This window comes from Taudactylus pleione, unplaced genomic scaffold (genome assembly GCF_031769625.1).
Source record: "Taudactylus pleione unplaced genomic scaffold, aTauple2 ptg000040l, whole genome shotgun sequence".
Lineage (NCBI taxonomy): Eukaryota > Metazoa > Chordata > Amphibia > Anura > Myobatrachidae > Taudactylus > Taudactylus pleione.
In genome coordinates, this window is record NW_028284442.1 from 27,353,446 (window position 1) to 27,380,494 (window position 27,049).

Sequence of the window (27,049 nt, forward strand, 5' to 3'; positions counted from 1 at the left end):
TCCGCAAAGAGATGTCAAGTATCGGGAAGAAAACATTAACTTTAATGTTGTCTTTCGGATATTTGACATCTTTTTGCGGTCACCAATTTTCTCCCCACAACCCCTGCATCTGGCTGTCAAGATGCCCGGAATGGCACCATGCAGCCTTTATCGCCTTCACTGCCCACACTCATTATACCCCTCACAGATCACACTGTCCACCATCACAGATCACCCTGCAGCCAATATTGCCCTCACTCACTGCCCCCCCCCCAAAGATCACACTGCCCTTCTATCAAAGATCACATTACCCCCCTTGCAGATCACAATGCTCCCACTCACACTGCCCCCCCACAGATTACATTGCACCAGTACTCTCCCATACAGATCCCACTGCCTCCCCTCACACTGCACCATCATACCATTACCCCCCCCCCACAAGGTCTGCACCTTTACACCACTGCTCCCACTCACAGATCCCACTGCCTCATGCTGCACCATCACACTCAGTGGCAAACGCAGGATTTTTAGGGGGGGTTTCCAAATCTCTCTCTATATATACAGACACACACATATATATATATATATATGTGTGTGTGTATATATACACACTTTGTATGTGTATATATATATATTATATATATATATATATATATATATATATATATGAGAGATACATTCCCGTTTTTAGTTATGTGTATCTGTCTGTATTGTTACTCTTATGCAGTGCCCCTAATGCTGTGCCCCCAGTAGTTTGTCCCATATGCGTGGCCCCCTTAAGTAGTGTCCCTTATGCATGGCCCCCTAAAGTGGCCCCCTTAAGTAGTGTCCCTTATGCATGGCCCCTTAACTAGTGCCCATTATACATGCCCCCCCCCCCCTCCGCCCAGTACTTACCTCACCACCACGCTGTCTCCCGCTTCGCCGCTGCTTTGGCTGGATCAGGCTCTTTACATCGCGCGGGTGACGTCATCACGTCACCCGCGCAGTGCATCACTGGGAACGCTGGCCTCTGAAGCGATCGGAGGCTTCTTTAGCCTCCGGTCTCTTCAAAGGCCAGTGTTCACAGTGCAGGGAGCCACAGAGGTTGGAGACGTTGCTGTCTCCGTCTCTGAAAAATTAATTTTGGATCATCAGGGGGGGTTTCTGGGTACTCAGAAACCCCCCTGCGTGCGCGGGTGACACTTTCCCCCTCACACATCCCACTGCCTCATGCTGCACCATCACACTTTCCCTCTCACACATCCCACTGCCTCATGCTGCACCATCACACTTTCCTCCTCACACATCCCACTGCCTCATGCTGCACCATCACACTTTCCTCCTCACAGATCCTACTGCCTCATGCTGCACCATCACACTTTCCCCCTCACACATCCCACTGCCTCATGCTGCACCATCACACTTTCCTCCTCACAGATCCCACTGCCTCATGCTGCACCATCACACTTTCCCTCTCACACATCCCACTGCCTCATGCTGCACCATCACACTTTCCTCCTCACACATCCCACTGCCTCATGCTGCACCATCACACTTTCCTCCTCACAGATCCTACTGCCTCATGCTGCACCATCACACTTTCCCCCTCACACATCCCACTGCCTCATGCTGCACCATCACACTTTCCTCCTCACAGATCCCACTGCCTCATGCTGCACCATCACACTTTCCCCCTCACACATTCCACTGCCTCATGCTGCACCATCACACTTTCCCCCTCACACATCCCACTGCCTCATGCTGCACCATCACACTTTCCTCCTCACACATCCCACTGCCTCATGCTGCACCATCACACTTTCCCCCTCACACATCCCACTGCCTCATGCTGCACCATCACACTTTCCCCCTCACACATCCCACTGCCTCATGCTGCACCATCACACTTTCCCCCTCACACATCCCACTGCCTCATGCTGCACCATCACACTTTCCCCCTCACACATCCCACTGCCTCATGCTGCACCATCACACTTTCCCCCTCACACATCCCACTGCCTCATGCTGCACCATCACACTTTCCTCCTCACACATCCCACTGCCTCATGCTGCACCATCACACTTTCCCCCTCACACATCCCACTGCCTCATGCTGCACCATCACACTTTCCCCCTCACACATCCCACTGCCTCATGCTGCACCATCACACTTTCCCCCTCACACATCCCACTGCCTCATGCTGCACCATCACACTTTCCTCCTCACACATCCCACTGCCTCATGCTGCACCATCACACTTTCCTCCTCACACATCCCACTGCCTCATGCTGCACCATCACACTTTCCCCCTCACAGATCCCACTGCCTCATGCTGCACCATCACACTTTCCCCCTCACACATCCCACTGCCTCATGCTGCACCATCACACTTTCCCCCTCACACATCCCACTGCCTCATGCTGCACCATCACACTTTCCCTCTCACACATCCCACTGCCTCATGCTGCACCATCACACTTTCCCTCTCACACATCCCACTGCCTCATGCTGCACCATCACACTTTCCCCCTCACACATCCCACTGCCTCATGCTGCACCATCACACTTTCCTCCTCACACATCCCACTGCCTCATGCTGCACCATCACACTTTCCCCCTCACACATCCCACTGCCTCATGCTGCACCATCACACTTTCCCCCTCACACATCCCACTGCCTCATGCTGCACCATCACACTTTCCCCCTCACACATCCCACTGCCTCATGCTGCACCATCACACTTTCCCTCTCACAGATCCCACTGCCTCATGCTGCACCATCACACTTTCCCTCTCACACATCCCACTGCCTCATGCTGCACCATCACACTTTTCCCCCTCACAGATCCCACTGCCTCATGCTGCACCATCACACTTTCTCCCTCACAGCTCCCACTGCCTCATGCTGCACCATCACACATTCCCCCTCACACATCCTCCTGCCTCATGCTGCACCATCACACTTTCCTCCTCACAGATCCCACTGCCTCATGCTGCACCATCACACTTTCCTCCTCACACATCCCATTGCCTCATGCTGCACCATCACACTTTCCCCCTCACACATCCCACTGCCTCATGCTGCACCATCACACTTTCCCCCTCACACATCCCACTGCCTCATGCTGCACCATCACACTTTCCTCCTCACACATCCCACTGCCTCATGCTGCACCATCACACTTTCCCCCTCACAGATCCCACTGCCTCATGCTGCACCATCACACTTTCCCCCTCACAGATCCCACTGCCTCATGCTGCACCATCACACTTTCCCCCTCACACATCCCACTGCCTCATGCTGCACCATCACACTTTCCCCCTCACACATCCCACTGCCTCATGCTGCACCATCACACTTTCCTCCTCACACATCCCACTGCCTCATGCTGTCCCATCACACTTTCCCCCTCACACATCCCACTGCCTCATGCTGCACCATCACACTTTCCTCCTCACACATCCCACTGCCTCATGCTGCACCATCACACTTTCCTCCTCACACATCCCACTGCCTCATGCTGCACCATCACACTTTCCCCTTCACACATCCCACTGCCTCATGCTGCACCATCACACTTTCCCCCTCACACATCCCACTGCCTCATGCTGCACCATCACACTTTCCCCCTCACAGATCCCACTGCGTCATGCTGCACCATCACACATTCCCCCTCACAGGTAAGGGCCGCATGTTTGACTTATGTGCTCTAGACCTTAGAAATACATTTTGTATATTTTGGGTTCATACGTGTTTGCTCTATACTAGACAATAACTTGGAGGGTCTCTCCTCCCTCAGCTCTATTAGCAGGCTAAAAAAAAGGTTACAGTTCTGATCAGGTTCAAGGCAAGCAGCAGACTAAACAAAGTCAGAATGTGGTCCGGTTTTGTGGCAGGAAGCAGACGATGAAAATCCCAAAACTATCCATGGTCAATCTTAAGAGCAGTTTTTTTGTTTGATCAAAACAATCCGGGTTAATAGCAGGAATTATAACTAGCAATTAATGGCTTAACTTCCTACTTTATATGCTGACAGCCTGCAGGAGGTAGGCTGTGGCGAGGAAGAGGGCAGAGATCAGGGACAGCTCAGAAGCATCAGGCATGTCCAAAACAGAGCTCTGAACAAACAGTAACTGCTGTGGCTCAGCCAGCAGGAACGCTGCTTCACAGTGTATAAGGTCCCTGGTTCTAATCCTGTTGTATTATTTTAATTGCGGGACCGTGACAGCATGCTTCTAAAGCTGGGTACACACTATACCACAGGTTCTCAAACTCTGTCCTCGGGACCCCAAATAGTGCATGTTTTTCAGGTCTCCTCACAGATTCACAAGGGAAATAAATAGTTCCACCTGTGGGTCTTTTAAAATGTGTCAGCCAGTAATGAATACACCTGTGCACCTGTCAGGAGACCTGGAAAATGTGACCTGGACGCTCTGACTAAGCGCTCGCTTTGAATCAGGACGTCTTTTTTTTTATTTCATGGAGCGGCCTCCTGCGAGCGGCCAGGATGATGGTTGCGATGGTCAAGACCATCGCGACCATCGGGCTTGCGACGAGGCCCTTGTGGTAGAGACTCGTGTCCCCAAGCCACAGAGAGCTTTTGGCTCAAACAGAGCCGAAAGCTCTCCCACTGACATCACTTGTGATGTCAAGTGGGCCGCCCCCAGACGGTAGGCGTTCTCATGGGAACGCCTCCGTCTGGGCAGCCACCCCCCCGGCCCACCCACCAAAGGGGGCGTGCTGTCACTCAACATCGACAGCACGCCCCCTTTGATGCGAGACCTGGAGCGACGGATTGCCCGTCGCAATCCAGGTCTCGTGCATATATGAAAGAGATCAACCCATGGAAGATACTTTCCTGTAACAAGTTATTACAATTGGGGGGTGGCTTGTGTATTGGTCATACCTAGTGCGTGCAATGTGATCTATAGATGATGAAGTTGGAGTAATTGGATAAAGCAAGAGCTAGGAGATAAGAAACAGTCTTGGAGTGCAGAAAACTCTGGAAAAGAGCGTAAGGGGATCCCCTAAAAATATGAGTATCTGCTTTTGTCCAGAAGGGTGAAGGCTCAGTGCTAAGACTGAATTATATCTCCAAGGGGACATTAGAAGTGTTTGGAGATCAACCGATTACTGTGGACACGATGGTCCCATGTGACGACCAAACAAATTACTGTAGGTGATTGTTTAACTTTTGTAGGCCAGCGTTGGGAATTGATCTGTAGCAACTTGGATATAGAGTGAAGAATATTTTTATTTCAACTTACTCTCCTCTCTGCTTTTTATGTGACGTGTTAGAGCAGTGGTTCTCAACTAGGAGTACCAGTAATCCTAGGAGACCTTGAAAAATTTTCTGTAATCATCGGTTGGGACAGGACATCCAAGTGAACAGACACTTAAACTGGGTACACACTATACAATTATCTAGCAGATCAGCTGAGAATTTTATGATCGGCCAGAGAATTGTATCATGTGTACACACGTACAATCTTCATTTATCGCTGATAAATCGGTCTCATCAAGAGATGAGATCAATTTGCTTACAATATTGGTCAAATCTTACAGGGGAAGATTTATTACGTCTTGGAGAGAGATAAAATAGAGAAGTTGGCCAAAGCAACCAATCAGCTTCTGTCATTTATCTAGCACAGACTTTGAAATGATCGTTAGAAGCTGATTGTTGAGGACACTACTGGGGGGGACTACTACTGGGGGGGACACTGCTGGTGGGACTACTACTGGGGACACTGCTGGGGGGACTACTACTGGGGGCATTGCTGGGAGTACTACTGGGGGCATTGCTGGGGGGGACTACTTCTGGGGGGACAATTACTGGCGTCACTGCTGGGGGAACTACTACTGGAGGCACTGGTGGGACCACTACAGGGGGCACTGCACTGGCGGGACCACTACTGGGGGCACTGCACTGGTGGGACCACTACTGGGGGCACTGCACTGGTGGGATCACTACTGGGGGCACTGCATAGGTGGGGATTACTGCTGGGGGCACTGCATAGGTGGGGGACTAGTACTGGGGGCATTGCTGGGGGAGGTCTACTACTGGAGGCACTGCTGGGGGGGACTACTACTGGAGGCACTGCTGGGGGGGACTACTACTGGGGGCACTGCTGTGGGGTTAGTACTGGGTTCACTATATGAGGGGTACTACTACTGGGGGCATTATATAAGGGGCACTGCATAGGTGGACCACTACCTGGGGCACTATATAAGGGGCACTGCATAGGGGTACTACTACTGGGGGCACTGTATAAGGGCTTGTGTAGCTATCCGAGAGGGGGGTAGGGTGCAAGGTTGAAGAAATGCCTAGGGTGCCAAGAAACCTTGCATCGGCCCTGCCCCCAGGGGCTCCCGTGTGCGCTGTACTGTGCCGAGGAGTACAGCCGCTTCCTGCTGTCTGACAGGTACTCATACTGGCTCTCTCCTCTTCCTCGGGGCTGTCAGACACCGGTGGGAGGAGCCGATGGGTCTGCAGTGGCAACAACCTGACACCCCCCACACCCAGGCTGCTCAGGATACTGGATGTGTACCAGATGCTGCAGTGTGCAGGCTGCAATGCTCTGTCTCGGTGTACTGGAGCAATGCTCTGCTTTTGTGTTCTGTGTATGGGAGGGATGATCTGTGCAGGATGCTCGTTATGGTGATGATGATTGGTGCTCTGTGATACATGGTGTACTGTACATATAAATGCAGTGTGAGGGATGCTGCTGGTATAGGATGCTTTATACGACTGGGAGGGATGCCCTGTGACTAGCAGGGATGTGCTGTGAATTAGAAGGGATACCCTGTGACTAGAAGGAATGCTCTGTGACTAGCAGGGATGCTCTGTGAGTAGCAGGGATGCTCTGTGAATTCAAAGTAGCACCGGCGCCCCCATTTACATACACTCCCAAATATATATATATTATACTCCTGGCAACGAGCGTAAAAACCCTGGCAATGATCATGGAGCCCCTGGCAACGGGTATGGAACACCTGACAACAAGCATGAAACCCCTGGCAACAAACATGAAACCCAGAAACCACGTGCATCTAGCATGAAACCCCTGACAACGAGCAGGTAATTTATAAGTAATTAGAAGCCTTACTGTGGGGTATAAAATTGTGTCAGGGGGCAAATATGTAAGTGGCACTTTGGTAATAGGCATTACAGTGTGTGGCATAATGTGTAATGGGCATTATGGTGTGTGGAATAATGTGTAAGGGGCATAACGGTGTGTCATAATGTGTAAGGGGCATTACTACAAGGAGGAAAAATACTGTAAGCTGTCTAGGGGAGGTGGGAGGTCATTTTAACTGTTGCACTGGGAGCCAAATTGTGTATAAATGGCCCTGTAATTATTTTACCAAAATGCCGTGGTGGGGGGGGCGCCAGAAATTTTTTTGGCAGGGGGGGCAAAATTTATAGTTACGCCACTGGGGGAGGTTAAGTTTAGGCACTAGGGGCGGAGGTCTGGTCTAGGCACCGGGGAGGGAGAGTTAAAGGTAGGGAGAGGGGGAGGGTTGCAATACCGAACAACAGGTGTCGGTATCCCAACCCTGACTGGATGTCAGCGTTGAGATTCTGGCCACTGGGATCCAGAGGCCCGGCATCCCGTACCCAGTCAGTGTGTAATATATACAGGTATGTACAGGTTATACTGTATACACAATTATTCTCTTCTTGTGTCTTTTTTTTTTTAATCTAGCCTATAATATACTTCTTGCTTTTATATATAGAGACGTCTATACCTTTTGTCTATTGGCAATTATATTTATTACAAATATATTGCTTTCCAAATGTTATGGGGTACAAACAACACAAATGGACTGCCACGGGGTACCCAGATGGAAACTGATTGAGAACCCCTGTGCTAGAGAATGTATATTACACAAATGCAACTGTACACAGCATGGATGCAGCAGAGGTATACATTTAATTAAATGTAACCTTATTTTCAAGGGCACAATTCTCCGGCATTGTTCAAAGAAATCAGTTTCAAACCTTATTGAAAAGGCGTCTTTACGTCTCATCGTCTTGAAAAAGGGGCTTCATAATATACCATTGATGTTAGCAATCAAGACATGTAGACAGCTTGTATATAACCCTAGACCCTACACATTATAACCTGTTTGTAATTTATGTTCGGTAAATACATTGGACCATCCCTTAACCCATGTGCTTGGGGGAAAAAAGCGATATCTCTGTAAATATTTACAGTTGGGCTTCTGTCTGCGGCAGTCAGAGGGTTAAAGTACAAGTTGCAGCAATATAGATACTTTTCAGAGACGTGAAGGAGAGAACATACAGACCTTCACTTCTCAGCTTGCCAGCAGTCAGCATTTAGTGATTAATGTGCTAGTGAAGAATATTTGTTCAAGTCTTTGGAGGCAGCTGAAAACCAAATAAAAGGGCTAAAGAAAGACATAAACAAATGACCTTGGAGGCAGTTAGGGCCAAGACGGGTAAAGCCCTCCGCACACAACACACCATAGCCTGATCCTATGCTTACCTGCAAGGGGGCTCCTGACACCAAGATGTTTAATAGCTCTGCAATGTTTTAGTAAATAAGGCCCTTGATCTCCAGGTATAAAAGCTAATTTATCAAATCAAGCCTTTTTTCAGGGATCCAGCCTTCTTCATCAGGTGAGGCGTCCACTTTGATATACCACAGTACAAATCAAACAGCCACATGGTCTATCATAACACAAAGGTCAGACATTTCCTCTATTTTTATTGTATATCAAGAGAAATAATCAGTCCTATGCAAGGCGTTTGTCACGAAGTCCAGGAGAAGAAAAATAGCCTGTAGAAAATACGACCTTTCCAGGTAGTTATTGCAAATTTACAAGAGAGCAGCTGAAAAAAAAAAAGAAAAGACCATAAGTGAAGGAGAATAGTTTGAGGCGGCCTTTCTCAGAGTTAGACTATTTAAAATAAAATAACCGGACGTTCATAATATAGTTAGAGATCTTCAAAAGGAAAGATAGGTTATATTTTATATGAAGACCTACTTGGACACTTCAGGGCCAAATCTATCTCAGGAAGAGAGTTTAAGTGTCTGTGATTAGAGTTTATTCACAAAACAGTGCTTCAGACAATCAGTATGCGTCTTAGGGGTCTATTTACTAAGCAGTGTTAGGAGACAGAGTGAAATGTGATAAGGTGCCAGCCAATCAGCTCCTAACTGCCATCTCACAGGCTGTGTTTGAAAAATGACAGTTAGGAGCTGATTGGCTGGCACTTTATCACTTTTCACTCTGTCTCCTAACACTGCTTAGTAACTAGACCCCTTAGTGACCCTCTGAGTGTCCGAATCAGGACGAAGAAACGACAGAGGGCCATCCATGTTGCTCCCTCATAGACAGGAAAACTGTAGGGAATTATGGAGAAACAAAACTACACTGAAGACGTGGAGTATGGTAAAGAACTGTTGTAACAAGAGAAGATTGTGGATAACGCAGCTCACGACCAGAAAAAGTTGATACAACGGATAACAATGCCTAAATCTGGGTACACGCTATACGGTGTAACAAACTATGTGATGGTCATCCCAGTTTCACTAAAACTCAGAATAAACAATATAGAGCGTACACACTATGCACACTGTGCACTCTACTGAATTATGACACAATATATTGGGTCCAGAGATTGTTTCCAATTAATTGTTGCTCCTGTATACACTATGCAATCATCATGTAGAACTGTGCCAAACAGAGTTGCGATTGTCCAATATATTGTGTGTTCGTGTTGGTCCTGCATACACACTACACGATGTGCACCACATTGTTCATTGCATCGTCCCGTCTGCTGCACTGCACGTGCAATGAACAACGGATTGGGCAAACAGACTAATCGATGTGTACGATATATCGTTCTGATCCGCGTAAACTAAAAAAATTTATCAAATCCCTGCAGCAGCAGCCCGACATTGTTGGAAATCCCGATCGTCTACAAGGTAAGTATCAACTAACCTAATGTACCCCATAACCCTCCCTTAGTGGTGCCTAACCCTAACCAAACCCCCCCCCCCGGTGCTTAAACCAAGCCCCCCCTTTCCCCGCCGCCTAAACCTAACCTCCGGGGGGGTGCCTACCCCTAAGTACCCTCCCTGGAACCCTAAACCTAAAAATCCCCCCCCTCCCCCGCGGCTGTCTGCGCTCGGGATGCCGGGCGCCGGTCTCCCGGCGTAGGTTAATTAAGCCTCGCCGGGATTCTGTAGTGGAGATGCCGGCGGTCGGCATAGCAACCGCTGGCATCATAAACGCATCCCAAATTCAAGGATTCTCATATGGTTGTCAAAATGTGCATGCTGCTGCCACCCTTTGCCCCCCTCTAGGGGGAAACAGTCGGGAAGCCGGCGGACGCAATGCCGACCGCCGGCTTTCCGACTGCTGAATCTCGGCAAGGGTTAAATGACAGGCGTCGAACTCTCGACGCCTGTAATTTTACCGACACCGGGAGACCGGCGCCCGGCATCCCAATCGAAGAGATGCCGGGCACCGCTGCGGACAGCCACGCGGGGGGTGGGGAGGGTTAGGTTTAGGGCTCCCGGGGGGGACTTAGGGTCAGGTTAGGGGAAGGGGGGGTTAGGGTTAGGCACCCCCCGGGGGACTTAGGTTTAGGCGTCGGGGAAGGGCGGGCTAGGGTTAGGCACTTGGGGAGGTTAGGGTTAGGCACCCCTAAGGGAGGTTTAGGGGGTAGAATAGGTCCGTTTATACTTACCTTCCGACGTTCAGGATTTCCACCTGTGTCGGGCTGGTATATCATACTGATTTTCCTCTAGGATAAGTCGGCAAATAGACTTTTCTCATGGGAAATACTCAGGATTGCTCCATTTCTACTGAAACCTGAATTTCCTATAAACCTCCCAAAACATCTAAATAATCAAATCAGACAAAACTTATCATCCCAGACTCTCTTTACTTTATTTGTAATATTGTTAATTTGTAAGTCCCCATATAGCCCTTTTTCACTAAAATGCCGGGTTTGACCTGGGTTTTCAAATACGGTTTCAACCCTTGTCATAGTCGATCAGACCCCTTTCACACAGCACCTGGGGCCCGGGATTTTCCTGGGTAGACCCCGTCCACACTGAACCCGTGTCTGCCTTACAAAACTAGTGTATGTCATTAGAAATGGACGTTTTACAGGCTCACAAAGATTAGGTCATAAAAAATTGGGTGGTGACTGCTCCATAGCCGCCAATCGACTAGGGCGAACCAGGAGACTATGCTGATTAATTTAATATGGAACACTTGTATATATGTGAGCAACGGAGTCTGTAATCTAAACTTGGCGTAGAAAAAAGCTGTGGCTGCTGCATTGTAGCAATCCGCATGTGATTCAGAGACTCAGTCGCACACAGATATACAAGTGTCGCCAAGTCCCGAGAGAGATTGGATGTGAGGAGTAAAGCAAATGGTGGAGTCCAGGGTTGACACCAAGGCAGCGGGTATAGGAGACTGAGGAAGTTGTTGTGGCGTTGACAAATGTTATATTAGAAAGCACGTTTTGTATGGGCACAGATACCAATGTAATAAAAGCAAAATATTTTGGCAGAAAATGTAACATCTAATCGTGGCAGGAGTCGCTACTGACTTATGCTGCCATTAATTGAGTTAGTTTCAGCATTTTATCCCCTTTATTTTTTATGCATCAGCAAAAGGTGACAATTATTGGGCGCTATCATTTAATTAAAAAAAAGTGTTTCCATTTGTGACAATTAACTGTACATTTCTTCCATTTCTTGTGACTAATAAACCCAAGTCATGACCCACTTGATTCTTGCTATCCATATGTAAAGTTTCTATTTCTATAGCGGAGACGGAGCATGATGGAAACAGACCAATAGTTTCTATATGAATTAATCTCATCCTGGCCAAAGGAAATTGCTTTCACAGTTTGTGGAACCGGTCCGGTATTTAATCCCTGGTGGTTGTGCTCTGTCTGCAGACTATAGAATAAGGACATTGTGATCATTTTGTTGTTTATTTCCCTGTCCTCAACCATCTGCTTTAAAATGGATGTTGACAAATTCTATCCACTGAACAGTAATCGCTCCAACATCACTCTATAACTCTTTCATTTTTCATACTGCAGAGGAGAGAGAAGGGGAAATTGTTTACTCGTTTAATCACAATGGGAAAACTGAATCCTTTGATCTCTCATTACACCCTCCCACACAGTCAATCCAGGCCCAGCTAAACAGCTAGTAAAGTCCCCTGGTCTCTGCCCCTGTAAGAAAATTAGCAGTCTCTTTGGAACGATTAATGGGAGTCTGGAGAAGATGGCCCAGTCCTGACAGGATTTCCCTCTCCTATCAATCCTGGTCTAACTGTTTATTCAGTTTTCTATGTCTCTTCCACTTCATCCTCCTCTGGCTCCAAATAACCATCTGGCTGTGAGGATGTGTATTATACGAGCTTCATCATGCCCACGTTGAAGCCCTCGGACATTCTATATCTTACCAAACTGAACGCCTCCATTATTCTTTTATTTTGTCCTCTGAATTCAACGAATGAGTCCTGTTATCTGTTTTGAACAGCAATTGCAGAACTATCACAACAAGTTGATGGATGCTCCTTAAATTCACAGAGCTACAGCGGATCAGCAATGATTAGGTGGAAGAAATTTGGCAGAGTTTAGGGTCAGAGTTAAATTTAGAAATATGGCCCAGTATTTTTATTTATTTATTTATTGTAGTCTGGATAGATATATATATATATATATATATATATATATATATATTCTGCTGATTATAGCTCCAGGAGAGGCATAAAGAGTGTTTCTATATTACCTAACATTTAACTAAATGGTTGTCAATTAAAAAAATATATCTATTTCAGACTTTGTGGCATGGTTGCATTTTATATGTCCTGTCTAAAGAGCAGTAGTTGGTATAGGACTGTATCTTGCATAACAAAGATGATATAAAAAGTAGTTCAAGTGTGCAAAGGGGAAGCAGCCATTTTGTGGGCTGATCCAGCATTTAGGAGAATGCAGCCTATCAATCTGCTTGGAATAATTAGCCTGCATTCTAATAAATTTTAGTATTGCTCACATAATGGCGACCAGGTAAGGAAGTGCCTCCATGATATCAATAGTTGCTACTGAATTTATAGACTCAATTTTGCTGAATATTGCTTAAGCTTTCAAAATGGCTGCCTCCATTCTTTGTAGTTAATAAGCATGCCTTGATTTACATTTATCTGTCCCAAGGCCAGTTTTTTTATGCTCCTTCCACCGGTCAATGTCTCCACATGCTTAGCTTTCCGTCCACTGCAACCTATTTGTATTAAACAAATAAATAAATGTAAGAATTAATACATATTTGTAAAAAAATTTAAGGAAAAAAGTAAAATGGCTTAAGAATATCCTCAGCCATGGTCCAAGTGACCGTACCACATATATCTGAGCCTGGTAACAAGTGCATCTTAATACAATACAGCATATCATGAGTGCAAAACGTATGACCTTTGTTAGTTATGAACACATTTTGCCACTTTCATTTCAGTACTGTAACATATACGTACGTAAGTGTGTATTTATGTGTGTGTGCATATATATATGTGTATATATATATGTATATATATATATATATAATCTCTTATATATAAAATCCATAGGTCTGTTTGTTTGTCTGCATGTCCGGTTATGCATTCGGACACACCTGCACCAATTGGGATGAAACCAATGTGAGGTGGTCCATTTGGATCCTGGCCGGATATTAGTGGGGTTAGGGTCCCGGTGGGACCTCCCATTGGTGTATGCTGGCAGAACTTTGACCCGGGGGTCCTGTTCTGACCCTCCCACTGGATGAATTTGGATGTAAACTTCACAGAGTGGTAGCAATTGGTCTGGGATGCCTAATGGAGTGGTTGGGGTCCTGGTCGAACCTCACGACGGAGTGCACTGGGCAGAATTTTGACTCAGGGAGCACAAATTTGAATTGCAATTTTTAGTAGTTATTATATGTGAAATAATTTGGGATACTGACTTGTCCACTATCCTTCAACCTTCTTTATCATATACTGTATATACACATACAACTAGCCCCCTTGTGCGTTAAACAGCCCTTCAAGTCGCGCCATGCTGTGGCATGCAAAACGCTACGTTAGTGTCACAGCCGCTGGCACTGTAACACAGCATTTCGCATGCAGATGCACCTGCAGTCACATATAGAACATATGAATGCCGCATATCAGTTTAATCAGCAGAAGCTGCCTGTGCATTCTATTCACATTCAGATGCATTTGAAGGTACAAAGTTGGACCAAAAGTTGCTCGGCGCTACAGAGTCACTCAGCGCTCATGCGTTATGTGTAACGCGACTGATATATATATAATTACATAGAGTATATTTTATACATTTTATATCTGCAGCTGCTTTTTTCTCACCATATCGGTCTGTAAATTAGAAACAAAATAGACTGTAATGTGTGAAACAAAGATCTTTTTTGTCTCCCCGTCATTTGTTTGGCCAAATACAGTATGTGTCCATATGACAGGTACAGGAGTACAGTACATAAGAACAACTGGTCCACCCCTCTGTTCCACAAGTATCTGCTTTATCCCTGTCACACGCATTGCTTATATTACTAGGAAGATTGGAGACCGCTTTGAGGAAAGCAGTAAAATGGTAATTACAAATGTTTTTTTGTACACAGACAACGAGATAAGTCCTTTCTTGATGTTGTAAAGTAATTATTATTGTTTTGTGTGGGCATAACTGGTTCGCTTTCACACAGGTGAGACATGAAAGGCAGCTTTTATTTATAATCCGTTAAATACGCAGAGTAATCTTCTTGGGACACCTTATACGTCTTATCTTTTGTGCTTAACCGTAGTTTAGTAGTGCTCAGTTTGGACTCTCATATCTCCGATACTGGGTTTAAATCTCCCGGGTATTCTTTGATGTCGGTTCTCAGGCCTGCGCGTTATCTCACATTACAAGTGGAGTTTTGGTTGGGATAAGAGATTCTAGTAGTGTGATAATTCATTGCTGATTTATGTGGATTTCTGCATTTTAGGGATGTTTTTACAGTAGTTTGCAGTAAAAGGGCATTTACTATATACATTGCTTACATTTTATACTAATGCACGTTTTTTTTTCTTGCTCACGGCTTTAAATAAATGCCAGTCTAGACTAAACATAAACCCCGCTTTTTGGTCTTTGCTTAAATCCTCAGGCAGCTGTGCAGGCTCTGCGCTCTGAGTACAAGGTGATCATCCCACAGAGTAAGCCACTGTCACCAGGGGAAATTCTGGGCTGCACTTCCCCACGACTTGAGACGTCTGTGGATGCTGTTGTGTAAGTAAATAGTCTTTTTAGCTGTATCTGAATTGCATTGTGAAACTTGCACCATTAACCATGTTAATGATAAAACACTCTCCCTGCATACTGGGATTTCAGGCTTTAAAACAGTAAATGCATGCAAATGAGGTCCTTTACTGATGGGAGTATTGTGCTATGTAAAAGTAATTATTAATGAAGTGTTTCTCTCCATTCCATTTAATACATATAATAAGTGGAAATATTGTCACCAGTGCTCGGCACAAAATAACATAAGTATGTACCCACCTCACCCTCAAAGTTGTGTTCACACTTGGTAGGAGCTTTTTTATATACATTTACCCAGAGCCATAACTAGACTTTTTGGTGCCCTGTGCCAGAAAGAGCATTGACGCCCCCCTCATTTTTCAAAGCGACATAATGCTCCCAAAAAGGGCCTTGGCTTCATGGGGAAGGGCCAGGGAAGAGATAGGAGAGGCCAGGAGATGCTGGGGATGAAATAAGAGGAAGCTACAAGCAAGAATGATAATAAACAGAAATTTGACAGGCCCAAACAGCGCCCCCTGACCTGTGGTGCCCTGTGCGATGGCACCAGCCGCACTACCCTAGCTACGGCCCTGCATTTACCTACCCTCCAACATGACCCCTTCCACCTGGTACAAAATACTCTGCTCCTGGACTTCTCACTTAATTTATGATCGCAGGGGCTGGGCGTTGACTGTTATATACATTATATAACAGACATATGTATATATGTATATATATAATTATATATATATATAATATATGTTTACCAATAGATTGTGTGTTTGATATGTATGCTGTGGGTAGGTTTGCCACCTCTCTTAAATAGAGGATGGGGAGGCATAGCCAAATCCCTCCACCCAAATATAGAAAAAAAAAATACTATGTGCTGCATGCTGAAATGGGTGACGTTAGTACCCCTCAGCAGGACTGCAATGGGAGAAATTTTTCCCCCTCAGCATGGCGGCAAAGGGCAATACTTCACAGCGTGAAGAGCAGCTGGGTCCTAGTGCCTGACAGCTGTTGGCTGGTGGTCCGGCATTAAACCGAGGCAGCGTCTCTAACAGACGATACCAGAACACAGGTCTGGTCGGTGATGACACTGACAAAACCTAAAAACGGGACAAACTTTGTCCTATATTGCATTAATACAGGACGCAGCATGTCCCTTTCAATTACGGGACAATCCTGTAACATACAGGAAGGGTGGCAACCCTAAATGTGGACCGTTGTACAAGTCATCTCACAAGTCTTAGGTCTCTTGTAGACAGCAGCAGGATTTTCCTCCAAAGATGTCTTTACCTTGCTTCGTCTATTTTGCCCTCTTTTTTGACAATTAATGTAAAGAATAATCCCCATAGCATGATGCTGCTTTCACCATGCTTCACAGTAGGGATTGTTTTCTAATAATGATGAGCAATATTCGTTTGTGACAAACATAACACTTGATGTTGAGGCCAAAAAGTAAATTCTTGGTCTCGTGAGAGCACTTGGTACCGGAGTCCAGCACACTGTAGGTCAGATTCCATGTGAGTTTTTGGCTAGTGTATAATATTGTTTGTTCCTCCGTGGTTGGTGATGTGTGTGTGGTTGCCCCCCACCTACCCGTGCAGTTTAATCAGAGGCTGGCCTATTCTTTGGACAATTTCTCCAATCTCTGTCACGGAATACTGTAACTGTCTCTGTTATCACAGACCCCTTGATGCCTTCCATCCATGGATTTCAGTTTTGGAAGGCTCCCTTTTTCTAGATAGACCATTGTGCCTTATTCTCTACATTCCTTTATGGCGGACTCGACCTTGCCCCAGGGGATATGAAAGATTTTGGAAATCTTTTTAAATTCTTTCCCTGATTTGTGCTTTTGAGTTCATGGTCTAAAAAAAATTGAAAAATGTCAAAAGGTTTACTTTTAATAGCTACTGTATGGTTTTAACATATTGTTCAATAAGTATAGCTTTCTTGTTTTTTTATTTTGTTTTCTTTTCTCTTTTTAATGCATTTGGAATGATTATTATTAACTTTGGTTAACTGCGTTTCCCAACACCAATCCAGTAATTTTCATTTATATTTATTTGAAGTTAGAATCTCATTTTAATTTTAAGCATGCCAATATATTCCACTGAGTGCTACAATGGGCATGAAGACAATACACATAATTACGTTACTGCAGTGTGTTGAATATAGTATAGTAATGAGCACCCTGCTTATAATTCCTCTGTTAGAATGTTCGGCACAAACTGTTAGGAATGACATTTTGCTAATGCTGCTGTTCCATTGTATAGGCTATGTTATATGGAGATACTGCCAGGTACCTGTTACTCTGCTTATTTTCTGTCTTTTCATAGAGGAATAGTGATCGCCCCTCCAGAGATTCTTTGATTCATAATGGAATCTACAGTGAGATAAAATAAATAAATAGCCAACAAAAATAGTTTTTTTTAAAATAACCAATGTAATGAGTAATATGTAAACCTGTATTAGAGAATATTATTATTAGAGAGTGTGAAATTATTCTTTCTGTATTCAGGACAACTATATATATGAGCTAGTGTCCAAGCGCATGCATTTATAACCAATAAAACTGCTTTAAAAGCTAGTTTACATTACATTTATGTATAGCTTTGACCAAGATGTGCTCCAGGCTGCGATTATTCTATCAAAGTGTAAAGGCTGATCATCGGGAATAAACACACAAGGCGTGCCGAATATGACCGTAATTGGCCCGTATGTGTAGTCCTCTTATTATCATTCTAGCATATTGAGCCAGGTTTAGTCTGATTGGCCATGCATATGTGTGGTAAAACAAATAAATAGTCTTTACCAGCGTTCAAAAACTGTTAAACATTATCTTGGATAATAACCGCTGGTTAGGCCACATTAGGAGCTGCAGCTTCTTCCCATATATGCTTAGACTCTTGAGCATCTGCTTTTGATCATTGAGCATGGCTCCAGATTTCATTTGCATATGGAAGAGGCAAAAGAGGAACCTCAGGAGCAATTCATTGTCTCACAAAATGTGAGCATCTCAAGTGGGTTGGGTACAGAATGCCTGCGGTCAGTTCCTTTAGCTGGAATCATGACAGGATTAGGATACCGACACCTGTCGGTAGGTATTCTAACCCTACTGCTAAACCTAACCATCCTCCCCGAAGCCTAAACCTAATCCTCCCCCCTAGTACCTAACCCTAAAGGCGCGTACACACGTAACGATTTGTGTGTCCAATGATTTTGTTTAACGATTTTCCTTCAGATATTCCCTTAAAAAATAGATTTTACGATTTTGTGTAATAAAATGAACAATTTTATCAACGATGAACGATATCGTTAGCATGCTAATGAAGTTAAGGAAAATCCAGTGATTGGTCCACTTCTTTCCAAAGGGTTGGCAAATGTGTAAATGCTTGGGGATGGTGGGAGGGGCTATCCTGAAAGGATGAAAAGGTGGTGGCCATTTTAAAACTCTGCATTTATGCTCTGTGGCTAGTTTGGTGTGGTTTATACCTGCTAAACGTTGTTGCATAGCTGTTTTGCTCGGCTTTGTTTTTGGCTTGTTTTTTTTCAAAGTGCGTTATTTGTGCTTCTGTGATGGATCCCATAAGTCATAGTATTTTGGTGGCTTATGCTGGAGTCGTCATGTTGTCTGAGAGGACAAGGGCTGAGAGGAGGAGGAGATGGCCTCGTTCTTGTTGGGAAAAAGAGTGGCTGTTGCGGAGGGATGCCATGTCGCATGTGCCCCTCTTGACAGAGATATATGAGAATAATCCGGATGATTACCGGAATTTCTTACGGATGGACGAAGAGACCTTCCAGGATTTGTTGAGGCTTGTTGCCCCTGTCATCCAAGTTGTAAATGAAGGCATTATTTTTTGGTCGGAAGCTTGTTACGTGTTACCTTCTACCTTTTGTTACCTTGTTACGTCTTGTGTCAGGTTTTGTCACATTGTGTTACATTTGTTACCTTGTGTCACCTTTGTACCTTGTGTTACCTTCTTATCTTTGTACCTTGTGTTACCTTTGTACCTTGCAGTGGCGGAAGTCCCGGAGACAATGGAGTCATTTGCCGCCGGGCGCCAGCCCTGAAGGGGGCACCTGGCTCCATTGTCCCCGGAAGCTGCATGGAGAAGGAGCGCCGCTGATCGGCGCTCCACCTCCATTGGCGTAACTACGGAGGGTGCAGGGGGTGCGGTAGCATCCCCTGCACCCTCCATTTGCCGGGCGCCCGCTGAGTGTGTTACCAGCGGGCGCCCGGCTCCTATTCAAACCCACGGCGGCAGCCAGAGGACGAAGCTGCCTCCGTCTTCTGGGTCAGTGCACTATGGGAGTGAGATCATGACGTCACTCCCATAGTGCCAGGGACGGAGCTCAGGAGTGATCTCCGTCTTCCGGGTCCCGCAGTGCCATATTCGAGTGACGTAATGACGTCACTCCCATGGTGCCGAGGAGCGGACGCCGGGGATGGACGGCAGCAGCACTGGAGCGGGGATAAAGGTAAGTGTTTTGGTTTTTTTTTGTGTGTGCGCGCACGGGGGGGGGGCAGCTACTGGGGGCTCACTACTGGGGGCTCACTACAGGGGGCAACTACAGGGGGCTCACTACTGGAGGCAACTACAGGGGGCTCACTACTGGGGGCTCATGACATGGGGCAACTACTGGATGCAACTACAGGGGGCTCACTACAGGGGGCAACTACAGGGGGCTCAATACTGGAGGCAACTACAGGGGGCTCACTACTGGGGGCAACTACCGGGGGCTCACTACAGGGGGCTCACTACTGGAGGCACTGCATAGGGGGACCATTACTGGGGTGCACTACATAGGCGGGCACTGCGTAGGGGGACCACTACTGGGGGCATTGTATAAAAGGAATTGCATGGGGGGGGCGGCGGCAGCTGGGGCTGGCATAGGTGCTGGGGGGGTGGTACATTTTAATTTGGGGGGGGCACCAACATTTATCTTGCCTCCGGGCACCTGGGATGAAGTTACGCCACTGGTACCTTGTGTTACCTTCTTGCCTTTGTACCTTGTGTTACCTTCTTACCTTTGTACCTTGTGTCACCTTTGTACCGTGTCAACTTGTGTTACCTTTGTACGTTGTGTTACTTTCTTACTTTTGTACCCTGTGTCACCTTGTGTTACCTTTGTGCCGTGTCACCTTGTGTTACCTTTGTACCGTGTCACCTTGTGTTACCTTTGTACCTTGTGGCTTGTTACCCCTATCATCCAGGCATTAATTATGAAATATAACACAAGTTGAAAGTCATCTAAATAGTGCAGACGATATTCCCAAAATTCAGACATTGTTGAAGGAAAAGGTATTTATTTTTATACCAAAAAAAGGATAAATAAAAATGGAATATAAATAACTTACAACATCCTGGCTCTCCGATTCCTGATAAGGATCCTCCACGTCCTCATCCAGCGAGCTCATTGACGGCATCTCCTCCAAGACGAAGCTGAGTATATCATAATCCCATAACGATAGTTTCTGTACCTCTTTCGTCCCTGCTCCGGAACATTTGGACTTGATGTACTTTGTGTGCTCCCTCATAAGCGCTGTTCGGAAATTGTTAATTTTTTGCTTCACCGACGCTATGTCTGAGTTTGGCTCTAGGGTTCTGCAATACATGAGTAATTTTTGATATGCCTGGTTCTTCTTTGTCCGATCTGAGTAAGACTTTAGGCGCATGTTCCACAGGCACTCATTGGCTCTGTATAAATCCAGGAATCCTGTCCAGAACGCTCTATTACCAGCCATTTCTGTGAAAAAAAAACACAAAAATATTCAAAAAACAATAGGTACGTAACAAATTTGTTGGCAGATCAACATTATGCAGTATAACCATGTATTATTCCCTTATATAGCAGACCTTTTCCTAAGCCCATAATGGACTCATGCAATGCCCCACTTATATACAGTACACCACTGGCCATAATGCTTTCATGCACTGCCCCCATAAATGCTCCATAAAATGCTCCCACCCTCATCATTATTGTGTGTATTCAAGGTTATAGACGCCGGTGTTTGTGTACAATATATTATATATATCTCCCCTCAGCAGTGCAGGCATCCATTTCACCCTTCTCTCCCCCCTCAGCAGTGCAGGCATCCATGTCTCCCTTCTCTCCCACCATGGGGATTGCAGGCATCCATGCCCCCATTCTCTCCCCCCTCAGCAGTGCAGCCAGCCATGTCCCCCTTCTCTCCCCCCTCAGCAGTGCAGACAGCCATATTCCCCTTCTCTCCCACCCCGGGGATTGCAGGCATCCATGCCCCCATTCTCTCCCCCCTCAGCAGTGCAGGTATGCATGTCCCCCTTCTCTCCCCCCTCAGCAGTGCAGCCAGCCATGTCCCCCTTCTCTCCCCCCTCAGCAGTGCGGGCATCCATGTCACCCTTCTCTCCCCCCTCAGCAGTCAGGCATCCATGTCCCCCTTCTCCCCCCCCTGCAGTGCAGGCATCCATGTCCCTTTTCTTTTCCCCCTTGCTGCAGTGTAGACAGCCATCCCCACGGCCCCCCACCATCACGCACAAGTGGCCCCTAGCATTGGTGGTCAGTGGGGGGGGAGGGAGAGGTACTTACCGTTTAGAAGTTCTTTACATATGTCTGCATTGGCGTTACGTCTTCTGCCTCTCGAAGCGCGGGTATGTGTGGCCATCGTTTATCGTTCGAACGGTAAAGTATGAACGATTTCACCAACTAAATCATCAAGTAGGACAGTCCGAATGGACGATGAAATTAAACTTTCATCGTCCAGACGGGAACGTGCATTGTTCATCGTCCATTCCAAAAAAGTAAATGACATGAACGACAAAACGATGAACTAATCGTTATCGTTCATATCGTCAAACAAAATCGTTACGTGTGTACGCACCTACTGTCCCCGTAGCGCCTAACCCCCTACCCTCCCCCTAACTCCACTACTTACCGTCGGGATGCTGGTTTCGGGATTCCGGTGCCAGCATTTTGACCGCCGGCATCCTGACAGCCGGGATTTAAACTACATCCCTCTCAAATATGCCATTTCCTATGTTAATTTTCCATTTGTGCCTTGAGTCCAGGATTAAATTCAGTGTCAAATGTACTACTGTGTAGGCAGAATTTTTTTTTTTTTTTTTTTGCAACTACATTTTCTTGAACTAATTCAGGTACAAACATGTTATTATTTAGCAATGTCAGCAGCAAACCGCTGTTCCCACATGCATTGGAAATGACAAAACTGAAAGTCACGGATATTCTATGAGAGGAACTCCATACAATACTATAATAGATTACTTGAATAGGAATTTTAGATGATGTCCTCTCTCCTTCAGGGAGCACTATGTTGTTTTGGTTTTAGACTTTTGAGTGACTTGGGTGACCCAGGACAGTGGTTCTGTTTTTCTTGCCTAAGGGTAGAACAGACACAGGACCTGCAAGAAAGGAGCAGTGAGGAATCTGAGCTTTAAATGATAAGTGAGAGAAGAAAAAAACACATAATATTGTAATTAGATTACTGCTGTTGCGTACCAAAACATCATACTAACAATAGCTCAAGCTAAACAATTTAGGTGTACAACCTTATTCTTATCACGTACAGAGAATAATTTCCCAGCTGTGTTTTATTCTTGTTTTGTTCTTGAGAAGAAGTGCTCTGGCTACACCCTAAATCAACACATTTGTGCTTTCAGTGTATGTATGGATCCTTGGCGATCTGATCCATTTTAAAAAGTTTACGTAATCAGTTCATTCATGTCTTCCTGCTGTAGGGAAATGCTGATGGTACCCAGAGCATGATGTTTTATTTCTGAGGACTGTTCTTGCATAAAGTTAGTTCTGGTTGAGCAGTGAACTAATAAAATGAATATACAGTGGTGAGAAGTTAAACTTCTGTCTATTGAAATGTTGTTTTTCTTGCGTTCTCAGAAGTACATTTGCTATCTCATTGTTCAGACTGGGCTTCAAAGAGAAGAGATGTTGTGTATATGTTTTGTCAAATTACATACATAGGATTCTAAGTTTTAAATATCTTCTTGGTATAGCTGCTGGGCCACTTGCAGTAATATAATTATTAGGCTGTTTTACTCCTCTTTCATTAATGGAAATGCCATGACTGCTTTGAGATGGATCAGCTGGGCGAAATTTCAAAGACGGGTGCTCTCAGTGTTGAACAGAGCTGCACATGACTGCGAGCCACGATCACCGATCACTTGCCATTTTTTTCGGCTTTCAACCAATCAGATGCTGCCGACACTGATTGCCCCCTGTTGATCTTCTCTTATTGCCGTCAGGACCGGATTTTGGCGTTTTATACAAGTGGAGTACATAAACTCTTTAAACAGAATGCATAAACTGTAACAGAACTCTGCCACCTAGTGGCCAAGTTACCATTAAAAATCACCAACCTATTTGCTTAGGATTCCATGCAGAGCTGCTTCGTATTACTATCATTATGTTAGAGGGTGAAAGGCTATTGGAAAAAAATAAATTACATTGCAGCGCCTATTTAATGGTAAAAATAATTGCGTTCCTCTCCACTCTCCTCGCCTTCTCCCATCTATTACATTTAGTTTATTTTATCCATTAATCATACAGCAGCACAAGGGGTAAAAGACATATGCTGGGATGGTGCTTACAACTTTCCGGAGGTACACAGGGGAAGTATGCTCATTATTATATGACGTTTTGTACTACATTGTAATCAGGCAATATAGCAAAACAGGAACTTCAGTCATTCATAAAGCAACTGCAAGAGATGTAATGCGTAAAATCTCTCAGGCTCTAAAAGCACAGCAATTTCTGCGAGCTGAAGTATCGCCTCTACCGCCTGTCACATGTTCTTGCTATATGCCATTTAATGGAAAATTATAATTTGTATGCTGTCAGCTAATATTATAAATGCTCGGTACAGATGAGGGTTTATTCTACTGTTTTATCTGTGGTATGGGGGACTGCTGCTGCGTGAAAGCCTCTGACTCTCAATATCATGCTATTATGTTATTATATACATTCATATTTGGTGCCATCGATTACTATACAGCGGGCAAAAATATCTTAGTTAACCAATAATCTTTTAAAATGCAAGATTTTAGAAGCTCGCTGAATGAACATATGGCAATTTGTAGAAAATTCTTGATGGCTTCTAAAATAGAGTATTTTTTTTTTTTCTTTTCACTAAGCGATATCAAATTGCTGGTTGCACAACTGTAGCTCCATTAGGGAACAGCTATCTGAAGCTAATGCAGCGCTTTAAACTATGTAGATTAAATGAAAACAGAAAAATTATATAATGTTCATTTAATAAGTTACAGAAGAATTTCCAATTCTTGTCCCTCCGCCTCTTGCGACAGCCATGATTCACACATTACAGTCAAATTAATGGAAGCTTGCCAAGAAGCATGCATACGTTTCACCCATTATATGCAATATCATCCACTTCAACCACACCTGTGGGGGCATCCTGGGCATAGCAGTGGGTGACTCGCGAAGGAAAACAATACCCGGGTGCGCGGTGACCGTCGTTTTGTGCAAATTAGCCAAGCTGACTGCCTAGCACACTATCGGTTCCCTCCCCGCATTCTGCTCTGTAATACAAATGCTGCGCAGAACATCGCGCGTCACATTTAGCGATGACGTGGTCACAGATGGAAGTGTGCATGGTGGGAAAAAAGTAAAAGGTATGTCAAAGTCCTAATAGCACTTAGTAGCCTAGCTCCATCAATTTTAGTGGTTGATCCTTGTTCAGGTCTAAATAAGTAATCTGAGAACTATAAAATAAATATATATATGTATATATATATATATATATATATATATGTGTGTGTAATAATATTTTATTTATCCATACCATAGCCGGATCACTCCCTACGCACCCTAGGTTCCTGCCTAGGGGCCAGCAAGCATTGAACAGCCCGGATTAGCCTAACACATTTTATGTTGTTTTTGGTGTTGTTGCTGTTGTTTTGACAAATGGATGGTGGTAAGGGGTCCAAACAAGTTGTGTAGGGTACCATGGGGTCTTAAGCCAGCTCTGATCAGTATCTTAATTTTTATATACATTGATATAAAGTATACTATACAGATGTTTTCTTCTATAATCTACACCTGTAAAGTGGATATACTCTGATCAATGTTATATTATAGGTTATCGTCTGCTGTATGGCAGTCTTCCACCCATATGATTATCTGATCCCACAACACAAACTCGTTTCATCCTAACTCACACTCTCCAAGGATAATCTGCAGGTCCTGATTGTTTTTCCCTATTGATCCTGCAGACAACATCACCCTACTGGTTTGTACCTATTTTCAGTCTTTAGCACTGTGGCAACCAAATAGTTTTTCGATCTGGACAAAAAAAAATAGGGAGAAATGCAGGGTGGCCTGTGAAAGTAAATAATGGTGCATTGTGGAACCAGGGCTCTGTAGCTATATCTGCATGTTGTTTAAAAACTATTCCACATGCAAACTATTGTTTAAAAACGCTTTTCCACATGCAAACCACTGGAATTTTTGTGGAAAAAAAAAAATGAATAGGCAGCAAACTGTATGGAAGTATAAATAGCAGTGGGGTGCCCCTGTGACTGTGAATAAGGAGGGATGTTCACCACTTACCCCAGAGAGCTATAAATAGTTCACTAGGGGAGTGGGGAGTCTGTTTCCAGCTTTAATTGAGCCTTTTAGACGCTGTTACAATTTTAATGTGTGGTGAGTCTGATTTAGAGGAAGAGTCTGGCTTGCTAATGGGGAGGTGGAGGCACTCACTGCTAATCTTACTCACGCGGCAAGCCAGGGAAGTGTGTGTGGAAAGTTTAAAAGGATGCTGTCCAATTCAAGCACATTATATGTGACCACAGGCGTCAGGGGGCAAGAGAGAAAATGGGAGATGAAGAGAAATTACGTTTGCCTGGTCCTCCATTTATTTTCTTTTTTTTTTTTTTTTTTCTTTATACCCTTTACATCTAGTATTCTCCTTCCTTCCTCTCGTCCTTGCTGGTTTCTCTCAGCTATTCCAGTGACACTTTTCTTTCTCCGAGGCTTTCTCCATAGTGTTTCAGACCGTGATTTCTGGCATCCTGACACGATCCTATCTGTGACTGATTTTACACGAGCAGGTTCCCTGCCCGACAGAGGCTGGGTAGAATGAGAGGAAAGCCGGCATATAATATATCGGCACCTAAAGGGTTACCATACATAAGCACCATTGGTCAAGATTCCCGTTTACTGACATTGACGTTACTAGCCTTTTAGATAAAGCATTTCCTGGATAATATTCTATCACCGCCGTATTAATCATGGGCTTCGGTTAAACTGTTAAGTGGTTCATTTTTTTGGTTTTGTGAACCGAAAATAATCAATTTATTTTATGCCTAAAATATGTACAATACATTGTTGTAAAGTAAAATAAAAAAAAAGTTTTGTTTTGTTTTGTTTTGTTTTCAGTCAGATTATAACTAAATGGCAAAAAATGAGTCTGGGCCGCAGAAGTGAAATAGCCCGAGTGCTAATTGGATTGTGGTTTGAGCTGAAGGAGGAAGCACACACTTACAAACCTACCAGTATTAGCATGCTTTTTATCTAAGTACACTGCTTGCAGCCATTTTGTGGTCTACACCACAGTCACGCATTGGTTATTAATTCACCAGGAAACTGTGACATCACTGAGACATGAGGCATGAACTGATACACTTTTTGGGCTCATCCATGAGTGGTATACTTGCGTGAGGCGTTCCAGGCGCAACGTGATGCAAGTGTATAGCTGTGCAAATACTGCAGCAAAGGATCTATCCATTCC

The 27,049-nt window shown here is 44.9% G+C and overlaps 1 protein-coding gene across 1 annotated transcript in view; it reads left to right on the plus strand.

Moving 5' to 3' along the window:
* The window catches only part of DPH1 (diphthamide biosynthesis 1), a 279,881-nt gene that overhangs the window by 191,649 nt on the left and 61,183 nt on the right, over window positions 1-27,049 (plus strand). Inside the window, exon 6 of the mRNA XM_088453866.1 lies at window positions 15,152-15,273. Within this exon, the coding sequence (XP_088309992.1) occupies window positions 15,152-15,273 (122 nt within the window). The remainder of the gene's footprint in view (window positions 1-15,151; window positions 15,274-27,049) is intronic.